This window comes from Ciconia boyciana, chromosome 1 (genome assembly GCF_034638445.1).
Source record: "Ciconia boyciana chromosome 1, ASM3463844v1, whole genome shotgun sequence".
Classification (NCBI taxonomy): Eukaryota; Metazoa; Chordata; class Aves; order Ciconiiformes; family Ciconiidae; genus Ciconia; species Ciconia boyciana.
In genome coordinates this window covers 131,763,626-131,778,979 of record NC_132934.1, presented here as the reverse complement: position 1 = coordinate 131,778,979, position 15,354 = coordinate 131,763,626, and the positions used below count along the sequence as shown (strand labels likewise).

At 44.5% G+C, this 15,354-nt stretch overlaps 1 protein-coding gene across 3 annotated transcripts in view; it reads right to left on the bottom strand.

Moving 5' to 3' along the window:
- The window catches only part of APOO (apolipoprotein O), a 47,347-nt gene that overhangs the window by 1,701 nt on the left and 30,292 nt on the right, over nt 1-15,354 (bottom strand). For 2 of the 3 annotated variants that reach the window (XM_072848823.1, XM_072848806.1), the window contains 2 exons: nt 15,183-15,278; nt 11,812-12,141 (listed from right to left, as the gene is read on the bottom strand). In XM_072848823.1, coding sequence (XP_072704924.1) covers nt 15,210-15,278 — 69 coding nt within the window. In that variant the 3' untranslated portion in view covers nt 11,812-12,141; nt 15,183-15,209. Of the gene's footprint in view, nt 1-11,811; nt 12,142-15,182; nt 15,279-15,354 lie in introns of those variants that run through there. The other variant, XM_072848814.1, reaches the window with a different exon arrangement.

The following is a 15,354-nucleotide window of genomic DNA, read 5'->3' as shown; positions in this document are numbered from 1 at the left end:
ATGTGAGGAAGCTGTGCAATGGCCAGAACCCCAGAGCTCATTTTCTTGCCATTTGGACTTGGCGTCAGCAAGCTATTATTTTCTCTTGTTTGTTAAAAGCCAAAGCACTTTTTCACCCCTGCAGTTCAACATACTCAGACATCCCTGCTTCACTCCCAGGCAGGGCTAGGTTTGCCTCTACGCACCCATAGCCACGTGCCTCGCCAGCACAGTTCAGGCAGCTAGGTCTTCCCTTACACACGCTTACGTCTGGTTTCTCAACTAGGGTATCTTCTGGAATAAGCACAGGACTGCAAAAGCCAAAGGTCCTCTTAACACAAGTCTAAAAACAAGAAGGGTTCGTGAGGTGTAGAGGAGGATGTGACATTATCGCCTGTTCTTTCTTAGAGAAGCTGTTGAGCCTTTGGGATCCAATAAATTATAGTCCTTTCATTTAAAATATCAGGTGCTCCTGTTTGCAGGAGTAAAGAACACAAAACAAACGTAAATCCGCCTAAAGCCATGTGCAACTTGCAACAAAAGGGTTAGAAACACAAGTATGCCATGGGCTGTGCTGGGCCAGCCCTCTCCGCTTGCTGGGGTGCAGCCCCAGCTCCTCAGCTGCCTGGGCTGCCCCGCGCTTCATAGCCCCAGCCTTACAGGGACAGTGGCACTTGCAGCTGGTCCTTCTGTTTCATGATCTTTTCTAAGTTCAGCCATGGTGGTCTTACTTTACGCAGCTCCTGTTTACCCGTGTGTCCCCCAAACCCATCACAAGTGCTGCGGTACGTGTTTCAGAGCAGCTCCTGTGGGAGCTGGCGCAGGATGGAGGGGCACGGAGGTGGCTGTGAGCACCTGGAAGCCCTCAACCCCTTGGTTGAGCCCTCAACACCTTGGTGCACAAGCACTTGCCCTGCGCTGAAGGTCCCGCCGAGTACTCCACGGGAGAGCCGGCTGCCTGGAGAAATGATCGCAGACAACTCCAAGTGTCAAAGTCTCATAGCATCGTCCCTGGTGCTACTGCAGCCAGCAAAACCTGCCCGGCTGCAGCATGGAGAGCATCTTCTGCGGGCTCAGTGCCTGCTGACACACCACGCGAGTGCCGGTCAAAGCCAAAACAACGTCCCTTCCTAGTGAGGCTGAGCCCCAGCAATCTCATGACATGGCAAACAGTATTTGGAAAGAGCCCAGATAAATCCCAGCCAGCTTCTCCGCAGTGGGGCTCAGCTGTGGCAGCCGAGATTTAGCATCTGCTGGGATGTGAAAGCCGGAGCGGCCGTGGGCTCACCGTGGGCTGAGGCAGGAGCACAACGGAGGAGAAACCTGCTGAGATAAATGCAGGAAGATGCGGGGAGCAGACACGGGTTTGTTCCTCCTCAGGTGCTTGGGCACCTGGCCGGCCAGCAGGGAGGCCCGGGCACGCGGAGGGCAGGGGAGGGCCGGCAGCGGGTCCACTCTGCTGCCAGGCCCCCTCGGCGGCCATTTTACATCATGGAGGAGAGGAAGCTCACACTTCTCCTCCTTCAGGCAAAGAAGGGTCTTGTCTGAAGAGATTTTTGGACTTGAATGTGATAGGCAAAGGGAGTCTTATCGGGCCATGGACACACATTTGGGTACGTGCCTCACAGGCTGCTGCCTGGCCCACTTGGTAAAACATACACAGAGTTTTATAAGCGAAGAACTACAGCCCCCTGCAGCGAAACAGCGGGTATTCCCAAAAACAGCTTTCTGCAACACAGCTGGCATGAAAGGTAAATATTTTTTCCAGAAAGCCTCTTTTACCAAACCCCTGCAAACTTAGCTGCCGCCTCAGCCAGGCAGCTGGGGCCTGCGCACCCACGTTTCGGGAGAGCATCGGGGTGTCCCCGGGGCCAGGCGAGTATGGCCAGGAGGATGTTGAGGGCTGCCCTTGAATCAGCCCTCACTGCGACACCCACCAATGACCTCCATGGACATGCAGCAGGGCTGCCGCCATTAACTAAATACCCTTTTCTTCAATGTAGTTTATTAAATCATAGAGCCTCATAGTTATGTGTGACTTTTATAATGTGTGAGTGAGCACATGCACCTGAGTTCCTCCTCTTTTGCTTCGTTAAAGCTGTAGTTAAAAGGCTTTTCCCCCAGAAATATAGTAGAATTTTACTTAATTCCCAGCAAATACAGTACCTGAGTGATAACACGCATAAATAATGCATAAGTTGCACCTGGTCATGATGCATTTTTGGTGTTATTTCCATTAAAGGAGTAACGGTGAACTTCTAATGACCGTAGTGCAAGGAAGCCTACAGAAAGTGTGCTGGAGACAGTAAATGCTGCATTTATGCATAAAGTAATTTAGTCTAAGTGTTTTATTCTTGAGACAAGCAACTGTACTATTAGAGCATTAAATAAGAGACTTTTACAACCACCAGTGACAAGTGCTGTAACTATATCCTCTGTTTGGGGAATTGCTGCCCATTGCAACCAAGTGCCATGTCTTGTGTATCCTTTGCCCAGCCGAGAAAGACAGGGTCCACCTGGCAGCCCCAGCGTGTCCCCGGCCGCGTCCCAGCGGGGCAAGGAGGTGGTCCCCACAGCGAGGACCAGCTGCCCCACAGCACCCCAGCCCCAGCCAGTACCAGCCGGCTGCCTCCCTGGAGGTGTTACAGGGCTTTTTGGCACAGGAGGAGAGCCCACATCCCACCAAGCCCCGTGGCGGGGATGACTAATGGCCTAAGCCACATCTCCGGAGCAATCCTGTTTGCTTACAGCGAGCCCATCTCCCCTCCTTTCCTGGAGGGCAGGGGGTGACTGGATGCCATTTGGGCTTTTTTTCTTGCCTTTCATTTTGGAAAAAGGGCAAGGGGCCCTGCAGCAAGCCCCTGGGCTGCCTGTGTTGCCCTGATGTGCAGAGCGCAGGGTGTCAGCATCGCCTCAGGACCACCTTACTTGGGCCGTCACCTTGCAAGAGGCCTCGGCACAGCCTGACGCTGCGGGTTCCCGCCAGCACTGCCTGCAATACCAGCTTCCTCCAAGTGATCCCTAAAAATACCAGTCGGGCATGTGACACCTGCCAGTTTCTTTTTAGTTAGAGGCTCCGCAACACTTGGTTTTATCTGTCCTTTCCTGCCCATCGACAACCCGTCATGTCACTGACTCATCTGAACATGAACAACGCCCAGGCGACTCGGCGTTCAGCAGGAAATCCTCACCTCAGCTGTGGCTGCTAAAAGGTTATGAGACATAGATGTAACCTTCAAGCATGCACCTGGAAAATCATCTGGCACACTTTTCAGCAAAGTGTTTAATAACATTTATCAATCCAAAACTACTGCTGGACTGGGATTATCATACGATATATTACTTCAGGGTGTCTACTTTTGTTTTCAGTAAGATAATCGATGGCTCAAGCCTGTTAATCTGTAAAGAGAATTAGGGCACTGTAATTGCACAGGCATGCTTGGAGAGGCCCAGATAATTTCTTCTTTGTTGTAAGCACAATTTTGCTTATCTCTTCCTTTTTGTTTTTACGACAAATTAAATAGATCAGATTAATAAATCGATAGCTAAATCTCCATCCCAGGAGAAGCAAGCAGCTCTTCTGTACACCTTACTACAAGTAAGTTGTTCTCTAAGAATTTTTTAAAGATTCCATATTAATTTCCTTCTCCTGAAGTCAAAATGTTTAAATGTCAAAATGTTTACAGAATATATTACCGAGAACAATCAAAAGAAAAGTCAGCATGAAATATGTCTTTGAGCATTCCCTTTCAACAGTTAAAACTCGATCTAATTCTCATACTTGTTATCAACATACTACTGAAGAATTGCTATTTCTAGTAAAAACTAAATCCCACCTAAGAAGGGAAGAAAAACTCTCCTAGATTTCTTAGCAGGCAGGGTTTCTCCTCTGCACACAAATTAGCACTCAGCCTCCGCTATGCCCTACCACAAAACAAATAACGTAAAGATCCCTTGCAGCTACAAGGGTACATTAGGAAAAAGTGATTATAACAAGACTTACGGGGCTACTGGAGTACCTTGAGTGAAATCAGGGCTGGGAGGGCTGCGTTGCTGGGCGCCTGCCCATCACCAGCCCTGCGCATCCTGGAGAATTAAGAAGTTTTCCTCTTACACGGCTGGAAATCGCCCACAAAAATAGCGCTTAAGCTTTCACCTGGGGAGGAAGGTGAAAGCTTCCAACCCAACTGTTCCCCCTCCAACTGTACTGCTGAGCTGGGAATAGGAAAGGGGAGAAAGGAGAGGTAGGAAAGCAGTCCTTACTAGTGGGGGTAGAAAGTCAATAATGGAGAGCACACATACAAAAAAATCTACCATAGTTTCTTTGCATGCTTTCACTGCACCCTTTCCGGTCACATCGCACACTTTTGCTCTCCCCTGTTCTGATGTTTCTTTTTTTCCTCTGGTTTTTCATCGCCCTCGTCCCCGCACTCAGCACGGAGGGAAGGTCAGGTCCGAGGCGCCTACCTGCCCACAGGTACCCCCACGTCCCCCATAACTGCCTTCACACAAGCAGGAAACTGAGCATTAGAAAAACAAATGCAGTGCCAATCTCTTCATAAATAAATACTCATATCCTTCAAACACATCCCTTTTATGCAAGGCATGCTGTAACACCCTTTCAGATGGTTTTGGTTGCAGGGTGCCAAAAGCCCTGCAAAGCTGCCGTTGCCAGGCTTTTAGGGACAGCCGCCCGGATCTGCAGTGTGTCCCACACGGGAGGAGAGGCTGCTGCTGTGCCAGCATGGGGAGACAACCTGCAGGCACCCACGTCAGCACTGGGCAACGCGCCATGGCCCCGTGCACCATGTGTTTAGGAATAACAGCTCAGGGGCTACCAGAAGTCCTCCAGACAAGCCGGCATAGAGCCGAGGCCCCCAGTGCTGGGTCAGATGAGGCCATAGGGCAAACACAGCCATCACTGCTAAAAATTAACCTGGCTCAAAACCTTGACCTTTAAAATAAATTATATGTAAAAAAAAAAAAAAAAAAAGAGTTAACTTATTGTTCTCCAGCTCTCAAAATAATAATTGACCAGGTTTCAAGGAAACACCATCTCAAAAATCAGTAATAAAAGCTGCTAGTGGTAACCATGCATGAGAAGGAGCTAAAGGAATCCATAAATGAGAAACCTTGAAAGCAGGGGCGATGAGGTGTCAGAATTCCTCAAGAAAATTACCAAGGCAAGAGAAAAATGTTGGGAAGACATCAGCAGGGCCCCTGGGCCAGGGTGGTGCTCCAGGCAAAGCCAGGAAAGTCCCCCAGAGAGGTCACAAACGCAGCAAGAGGAGAAAGGCAAGAGAAAACAAGTTGGTGCAGAGAATTAAGTCAACAATCAAGTATGGAAATGTTACAGGATCTTCTGCCTAGGGACCCCAGGGTTGAATTCCCACAGACGTGGGCAGAAAGGGTCCCTCTTTTCCAGTTGGGAGGGACGGTGTTGAGCTCTCCTGTGCTCCAGGAGCATCCCTCCAGGGCTGGCAGGTGAGCCGGGTGGTTCACACAATGCTCTTCAGCCTTCCCACAAGCAGAGCAGTTTTTCAGCTACGGGGGAAGAGGGGAGAACTCATGTGCAAATAAAACGGTTCCCCTCATGCCTTTCACTCCGCAAGGAAAATACAAACATATGGGAAATCCCACAGGATTACCCATGAAAATTAGCACTTCACACCTCCTTAATGGTTATGATTTTATTTATGGCAGTTTACTTACAATTGATGGCTATGAGTTTATTCATGGTAGTTAACCCTGTAGCCTTTCAGTACAAAAATCAGGCTCCAAGCACAGCATGTTCTTAGCTCAGAAACTTGTGGCCTGAGGTATGTAACAAGTTCTGCACATCTATGTTACACCTTAGCCACCTTACCCACCAGGAACCTAAAATCACTTGGGTTTTTGGTCCCATAGTTCTGTTACTTTTGGGTGTGAGTCACTGGCTAGCCCAGGGCTGAGGGTGTTCTTATACCACCATTCCTCTAACATTCCTCAAACAAGAGAGTCTCCTTAGCCGGCTAACCTCATCTACAAATAGGAAAATAATGTTAAAAAAAAAAAAGCTAAAAAGCAACCAGTAAATATCTGGCTTTTCAAAGAGTTTGAGAAGGGTTGTGGTAGTAAAAGAGGATGTGCTCACATCTACGTTGAGTTACCTCTTTTTTCCACAAGCTAAGATTTCTTCCTTCCCCTTTACTGTTTTCTTCTTGGTCAAAACACAGTTGCTGATTTTAGCATCTGTGTATTTTGCTCTCTTGTATGAGGATAGATCGTCCTGATCTTACTCCATCAAGCCAAAAGTACAGCCAAAGGTTGTTTGGCCCAAGAGACATGTCCTTGTACAGTTGGATGCTGTGCAAAAGCTGCTAAATGGCAGAGGACTCCAATATTATGTATGAATTGGCTCGTGCTCTCTTTTGGCAGAGGTGGGGAAGAGCCGAGCAGATGCACATTTCCTTCTTCCATCAGCCAAAACCAGCTCATCTTTCTTATTATCAGATGAACCTGGAGGCGAGCACAGAAGAGAGAAACACAACAGACGGTGCCTCATTGATCTCCCACCGAACCACAGACAGGAAAATAAGTCCTTTGCTGCTGGTAGCAGCTGAGTTTTCTCCAGCACCTTCATTCAGTTTAGCTTACGAAGGGTTGCGCCGAGCCCTGAGCCTGCCCGGCCTTGCCGGCGAGGCTGCTGCGTAAGCACCGTGCGCGGCACCGCGCCAGCGGCCGAGGCTGACTCACTCGCAGCTCCTGATGCCATTCCTCATCTCTGGCAGGATATGGAAAATGTGTCAAAGCCTGGCACACAATAGTAAACATATTCCTCTGGGCTGGCTTTGGTGCTTTTACCAGCCCGTTTTAGTTCAGGCAGTTTGTAAATGATGCTTTTAAGCTAGAAGGTCAAAAAACCCACTGGCGCGGCTCCCCAGTAAATGCAAAGATGACTTCGGCATGCTGCATTGAATAACAAAACTTTTTTGTACACCAGCGCCAAAGCATCAGCGCAGTGCTTTGAACGGAGGTTACCTTTATGATTCACGGCATGAATGAGCACTTAGTGGGCGCATACAAGAGCGCTGTACGAATCAGGAAATGGCTCTTTCAGGTCTCCTTACAAAAGGAAGTGAGTCTGAAGCTTGCTAAATTTACAGAGAGGGCGTTCATGAACTTAATCTAAGGCAGGGGAGGGGGGGAAGGGAAGACTCCCTTTTCTTTCACTGGAGGTTGATAAACTAACTCTGCCAGTTCCCGTACACAATTTTTAACAACAAAAAAAGAAAGTAAAAGGGCTGCCTCCGCAGCTGCCTGCCTATGAGCCTTAGCTGGTGCATGCATACAGCCACGAAGCCTCTTCTGGCTTCACACTTCAGCGTTCCTCCCACCGCTGGGAAAATGAGAGCGCTTTTCTACGCCCCTCAGGTAAAGCCATGAGCCAGCACAGAGGGAGCACCACCGCACGCCTCTGCTCGGGGCGTCCTTCCTTCCTCCTCTGCCTCTCGAGCCAGCTGTCTGCGGAGCTGGGGCACAGGGGGCCTCAGCACTCCCAGCCAAGTGCTGGATGTGGCTCAATTCCAGTTCAAAGAAACAGATTACTTCTTCAAAGGCACGGGTGCTGCGCCCTGGAGTTGAGTGAAGGTACTTCAGGTTAAGACTCGTTGGGAGATTCAGATGCAGTGGGACACATAACACCAGATTTTGAAAGATTCCGGTACGGGAGGTGGTATGGTTCTGTAGCCTTCACACCGTAATGGCCAAAGAAGGAAGAAATTAGGTTCTCCTCTTGAGGTTATTCTTACATCCAGGCATGCTGCTGCTGATCACGCTGCTCCCTGCGCTGAGATGCATGCTGAGCAAGCCTCTGAGGCAAGACGAGGTGCCCACACGCAGCCCTCCAGCACTCGTCTGCACAGCGGTCTCAGAGCTGCAGGCCACCTTCCCTGGGTACCAAGTGGTAAAGGACAGCAGCAACAGCCTTCCCGACACAGCATCTGCCCTCTCTGCCAAAAAGCGTGTAGCAAGTGACCCATCTTGTTACTCCATGGGGCTGTCTTCGGGTTAGTATTGCTGAACAAGATCTGGACACTCAGACTACACGTAAAGCACATCCTTTAGCTTTAGTCTCTATCAAATTACATTCTTGAGTCTTGTGCATGTTTATATTCACACCATAAACAACAAGAGAAGTTACCTGACCAAGCTGTCCCATTGCTCCCACTGCTGTTTTATGGTGGGCACAAAGATGCTGGGATGATGAGTCCGAGCACAGCTCAGGCTGCTGCATGGCTATTCCTGGGCATACAGTACCAAGTCACCTGGGATTTATCTTCCTCTCTCCAGAAGATCCAGCAAAGCTTACCAATAACAAGATCATGCCTCAGTAACTGGACCTGGTGATGGAGCATCGCATCCAGCTTACCTGCCACAGCTGGATGCGGCCCACATGACTGACTGGCTTTGCATGTCAGTTGGTAGGTTTAGACCTTTAAATTGCACCCAAAAAAAAAGGCCAGGAGGAGTCAAGAGAGCCTGACAGCTTAGTCTGGTGCAGGCATTGTAGCTCCATTTCCCATGCAGAAAGGTATTTTTAGATGAAGAAGATTGGTAACCAGCTGTGAGACATCCTGAGCCCACCTTTGATTTCTCCAGCTTTCAACACCAATGCAATGGCTACCAGTAACACCAGCTTGAAAACGTGGCCGTGAGAGCAGCATTCTGGTGGAATCCATGCACTTAAGACAAGATAAAAGTCCAGATCAGACTTTGGTCCTTAACCAGAGATGGCCAGTAATGAACTTCACTGACATGAAACGGGAGAAAACAACACAATTGCATCAATACACCAACGTTGCTTCCAGAGAGACCTTGAGAAAGCTGTCAGTTCCAGCCAATTTAAAAACCATACGCAGTCAAAAAATACCAGAATCAGATAATGGTCCAACCTTAAGAGGACAGGAGATTGCTGCACAATTAGAAACATCTTTTTTCTGCTAAAACATCTTCTGCTTTGTAGTTAAGATATTGTTATCAAAGGTTTTCCTTGTAAACAAGAAGCTTTTGTACCTGTCAAAAACACTCTGCAGTGGGGTTGACCTAGCCAGCTGCCAGGCCACCCAGGTGCAAAAGCCAACCCTGCTTTGAGATGCTACATCCTGGAAGGTCCAGCAGGAAGTTATGCAGGCCTCCCAGCATGCCTGAAGAGCCAAAACACGCCTTGTCAATAGCAGTTTATTATGATAAAACTGGCTTTACAAGGAGCTTGGGATTTATAAGGTGGTACAGAAATAACCTTTACAAAACAAAAAAAGGGAAAAAAATGCATGCAGCAGGAGCTCGTATTTGTTCTGAAGCAAATGTGCTCACACTGATATTCTTCTGCCAGGGCTAATGAACAGAGGAGTAGCAAGCCCCTTCAACTCCCAGGGCATTCTTTTCCCTAGGTCTAAAATACAATTCCCTCCATATCAATCTTGCTCTTTATTGCACTGCAGTTATAGCTCTCTTTGAAGGTGACAGATGCAATGAAGAATGCCCCAAAACCTTTCAGTTACAACCTCTGCTAATACGTCTGTGTCTGGGGCCTTCTACAGTTAGAGTACTGAGTCTAAGCCAGATTTTTGCAATGAACACTTGTGGCAAAATACTGTGTTTTTATTCAAGGCTGCAAGATTGTGCATATTTACCTGGGCTAACGGGATTATTCCAGGTTGGTGATGCTCCTTCTAGCAAAAGGAGAGGCTACGCTGTCCACTTTTACTCAGACAACTAACACATTACCTACAGGAATTGTCATCCCAGCATTGAGGGCTGCACAGGCCAACCTGATGATCTCCAGTTCTACGATTTTCACATGCTGCAGAGATTAAAGATCATGTTTTTAAGAGAGCGCACTGCAACCTGGCCCCAACATACCTGCTAACAGCTGCTACGGCCAAGGATGCTGAAATGAGAACACTATTTCCTCAGTTGCACAGACTCCAGTTACCAAACTGAAAGGTTGCTTGCACTTACGATCGCTTGCACTCTTACCAGCATGAAACTTTTTTTTTTATCTCCTGTACTTGTGAAAAAAACAGAAGCCATAAGGAAAGGATTTCAGTTAGGGCTATCTTGCTCACATTTTGGAACCATCTCCTTGTCATGTGTGTATGCAGGTGCTCTTAGGCAGTCATTTCCTGCTAGATAAAAGCATTCTGTTTTGATGTCTACCATTTGGGATGTTTTTAAGCAGCAGTGTAAATATGCAGTACAAAGATAATCAAGTAAAAAGCATTTAAGTGATACTTATTTAACCCAGGATTTTTTAAACACATACACATGTAAACAAATAAAGATTAAAAGCTGTTGTGTTTGAGGATTAGCTAGTAAAACAGACAGGACATGAAAAGTTTCACTTTGCTCTCACAGGCAGTAAAAAGAAACAGAACGGCTAACAACTGCATCAAAAAGGAGAATGAGGAAAGCACATCTTGGTGGAGCCTAGGGGTGAAAATACTCAAATTATCAAGTAATTATGTTCTTAAATGCCAATGTGGCATATGCCAAATATTACTGAAAAAAAATACAGGCATTAAATCTGTTTTCCTAACTCAATGGTAGTCATTTTCTCTAGGATATGAGAATGCATAAGTGAAGGACTATCTTTAAGGGAGGAAACAAATCTATGCTTGTATTGCAGGAGTGGTGTAACAGAGCAGCTACAACTATGACCAGTATTTCCCAATTTTCCTTTCTACTACTGACAAAAACACTACTTTGATCCTCCCAAGCCTGTCTGAACTATGTTGGCAAATCTGAAGTAAAAAAAACCAAAACACACACACCCCACAAACCCCACGCAAGAACTCTGCTCCCTTCGCTAAATCAACATCCATCTTTACCAGCCTGAAACAATCATAAAAACAGGCACTGAACATGTTGGGAGATACTGTTTTTCTGCCTGAGGCAACCACATGCCTTATGCCTGTATTAAAAAAGAGTTGGCCTGTTTTATAATGCCCACACAGACTGGTATTCACATTGCCAAGGTCTGTTTGTTTTTCTCTAAAAGTTTGTGGAATACACTCAGCCAGAATACCTAACCAAGTAATAACAAAGATGTTTAAAAGCATTTTGAATACCATTTACTTTGTATATTCTTCTCTGTACTTTGTAGAAAGTTAACATATCATACAAGCACACATTTAATTCCATCCTTCCCCAGTCCTCATATTCACCAATTAATTTAGGAACATTTAAGACACACCAACAGAGCTTTAAATGCTCTGAGCTACTTGGATTACAGTAACTTGTGAAGCATCATGCCCCAAAAGAGACACTCATGGAAATGGCAACAAATGATGAAAGCGCTTTATTGTGCAAAGATTTCGAAAGGCTGGAAATCCTTTCGTATTTCCCTTTGCTTAACTTTCTCCTCCCCTCCCCTAGCTGGGAATAAGGAAACAGCCAAGTTATTCTATAGTTGGTTCCCACCACTAACGTTCTGGTTCCCATTGAGCTGTGCATTCAAGCAAAAACAAGAACATTAACAGCTCCATTCCCATCCATCTACTAGACAGGAACTCACAGATGCTTCATTATACACCTCCCACTGGCACTGATGAGGCAGAAGATTTGTATAGAAAGGAGGGGGAGACTCAGACAAAACACGAGTCATTGTAATTGCTCTCATTCGTAATTCTATTAGCTAATGTTAGCCAAAACATCATGCTACTTTAAGCTTTTCCTCACTGTTAAAAAATAAAGGCATTGTCAACAGCATCTTGAGAACCTTTCACAGACTGTGCAAATGTCATATACATGAGTTTAAAGAAGATAAGAGGAGAGAAAAAAACAGGACCATTTTGTGTAACTGGAATTTTATTTTATATATAAATAATAACAAGAGACTGAGGAATTTTGAGACTTGCTACTTGCAATGCTGATCCTGCAATGGGACAAGCATGGGCAGACTTGAGTCCCACTGCACAATTGAGGACAAGGTCTCAAGACTGACCCAAAATATGTAGTGTCCTTTCACAGATTCCATACCAGAAGCCCAAGCAGCACACCATCAGTCTTTCCTGAGGCAGAAGGCAGATTAGTCACATTCAAAATCAAAATGGATTCAGATGGTTTTCCTCTTTTTCTTGGGAAATTGTTGCTCATATCTATGTTTTTGTTCACCTATAACTGAGGAAAGGGGACAGAGGATAAGGGGGAGAGGGAGGGAGGGAGGAAGCAGAATTAAATATTGTAGGCCTTTCCTTTCCATTGTCAAAGTGCAATTAAAACTTCGTTCCTCAAATAGATTTTGATCAACTTGCCACATCAAAGAAAATTCTCAATACCAATTTACTTCTAGTAAAGAGATTTAACTCTTCATATTACTGACATTAGAGCACTAATGATTATATCTGCTCTAGAGAACTTGATTCCTATAGTTGAACTGTACGGAAATATAAAAGAGAAAGAACACTTCATAGCAACAAAACAGCAAGTGCAATCTTCTGTAATAAACCCAACTTTCTCAAAGATAATTCTTATTAATTCTTATTAATAGAATTAATTAATTCTTATTAATTAAAAAATCAATTGCATTTTTTCCTGATCTCACTTACTCTGGTGTAAAGCTGGGGTAATTTAACTCAAAGAAATGGAATTACATAAATATAGAACCTGAACAGAGTGAAAGAGAGATATGCTGTCTTCATGGAAAAACACAAAGCCATGTCACTTCCGTGCAACTCTTCAGCACAACAGCTGGGTAAAATTAAAGCTTGCTTCTCCCACAATGGGATGTGGTTTGAGCTGTAGTTTGCATATAATTATTGATGACAAACATACTGTAGTAAAGGAGGTGCAATGCTGCTGGTTTTTGGAATGGAGAAATATGTTACCATCTCCAACCTGAAGTGATTTTGCCTTGGCTGACCGTTCACAATTCAGAGACCCAGGCTGTGGCTAATCTTGATGAGGAAAATGAGATAGTATTTATTTTAGTAACCAGATTCAACTAGGAGTATTGCCAACAGTTGAAAATAAAGTGAGACTTTCAGGTCTGATCTCATTCAGGATAAACAAATACATCTTTTCAAAGATCACAGCAGCGTTCTCCAACCTTTGGGATCACCCAAATCCAACAAAACATCTGGACTTGGGTATGGAGTTAAATAACTGGATTTGATTTCAAGCAGAAGTAACAAATCGCCACCCCCGCAGAACAGCTGAACACTCATACTGAATTGAACTTTCACCATCTGGTTGCTCTAGGTCAAAAATCTAGGAGTTCCATTTATGTATCTCCTCTATAAACATGTGGCAAAACAAGTAGATTTCAACACCATCAGCACCCAAGTACTTTAACAACCTGAGCAATTATCTTAACTCTTTAAAAAGAAAGACAGTAGAACATCTGAGACAGCAGCCATTAGTGAGGTTCTCCTCAAAACTTATATAGCATGAGTATGTTTATGCTTAAAATCTTGAGGACAAAGGGTCTGGATACCAACTTCAGTATAAGTCTTCCTGACAGCTTTGTTCCTTTCCTTCCACCCACCCCTCGTTAAAAAGAAAATGTGCCTTAAGCAAAAAGCACTAGCATTTCAAAAAGTGAATAATGACCTACCAGAAATTATACTCACATAGTAAGAAACACTAAAAGAAAATAAAAGCTATTTCATTAGAAACAGAAACCTGTAACCTTGATATTTGTACAGTGTCCCACATACATAAACAAAAGTTCAATTTTCCTGGCTTTTTATCATTTAGAAGCTCTGTCCTAGTTCACAATAAGCACAATATTTTAGTGAATTTTAGAGAAGCTTTTATTCCTCTTGGTTCTTCTCCTGGGTATCTTTACTCAAAACAAAACTGTTCTTCCTTTTTTTTTAAAAAAAAAATAATTATTTTACACGGCTATTTTAAAAAATACGTGGAAAACACGTGTTCTTAAAGACTTTATATTCATATGTTTAAAGGAAAAACTCATGTACTCAGTAAATCAGCCAGCCAACACACCTTTTTGCCTTTGTGAGAATTAGCTATAGCAATTAAGAAAACAATAAGGGAAACGCAACATTAGAAACTAGTTTTGCTTTTAAAGCTGACCGTGTAACAGTGGAACACTGTTGCTCAGCAGATGTGTGCGTTCCATCACATCTGCAAACATTTGTGACTGGTGATGATGCATGGAAGAAAAAATTGGTGCAGTTTTCTAAATCCAGACTCTATTTACACAGTTGGCAGTTAGGAAAAGAAAGAATTTTACTGGTAAATGGAACGCTGCATACAAAAATAATGAGGAGTCCCTACAATGCTAGGATTACTTTCTGATGAAAAATAAGTCATTAACATAATATGAAAATAATACAGGGCAAAGACAAGCAACTAGAAAACACATTCAGGAAAGACATCATTTATCAACTGATAGCAGAGTAGACATTATCTGATTTTGTACTAAATTATGTCCAATTACATTATCATTAGTAATAATAAGCCTCAAATACAGAGCAATTTTTGTTCTATGAAATTGAACCACCTTAAAGTTGAGAATGAGTTTTTGTTTTGCTTTTCTAGAAACTGTAACAATCGCAGGACTTGCTTGAGTTTAGAAAGCAGCCCAGTGGCCAAGTCAGAAACAAAAGTGGCATCTCAACTCAAGTTTCTGGCTCGGAGAACTGGGAAACACTGCCTCCATTTCCTCCATCATTCATTCCCAACTGATGAAGCACATCTCATTAGGGAGGTGCATCAACATGAAAGGTCAGGCACATCGTGGATTGTTACAGGCTGTAAGACAACACCGTACCTTGGCATTGACAAATCTTTAGAGAAAACATATCAGTAGGAAAGAGGTTTCTTTCCCCTCCTTCATGCCTGCACAGGTGTGACAAAGAAGGCAAAGAGGTTTTTGGTACAGGGGGCAGAAATGGGAAGGGAAGAAGGAAAAAAAGCAATATATTAACAAGACCTTGCTAAATTAACTCGGAAGCCTTGGAGGAGACATAAATTTACTCGCTATACTCTAAAGATGAAGAATTTAGATAAGTTAAATAGTGTTAAGGAGCATGCGTATTCTTGAGAAATGTTAAGATGAATAAAATTCTCCCTCTCTTCCCCTCTTTCTTCATCAATATGCAGAAGATAACTACAAGTCAAACTTGCAAATGTTCAGCTTTTCCAGGTTATATTGCCGCTGTAGCCACATACTGTTAACAGTCTTTATCCTTTACCTGTTTGATGCCAAGTGATCTGGTGTTCTACTTCTGGATTCGCTCTTCATTTGAAGCAGCATGGATTTCCAGGGGCTTGTCACCATCTGCATCACCCTTGAGGAGAGAAAAATATGCACAAAATTTCAATGGAGGCAATCCATGATTAATGTTTTTGCTAGAACAGAAACCC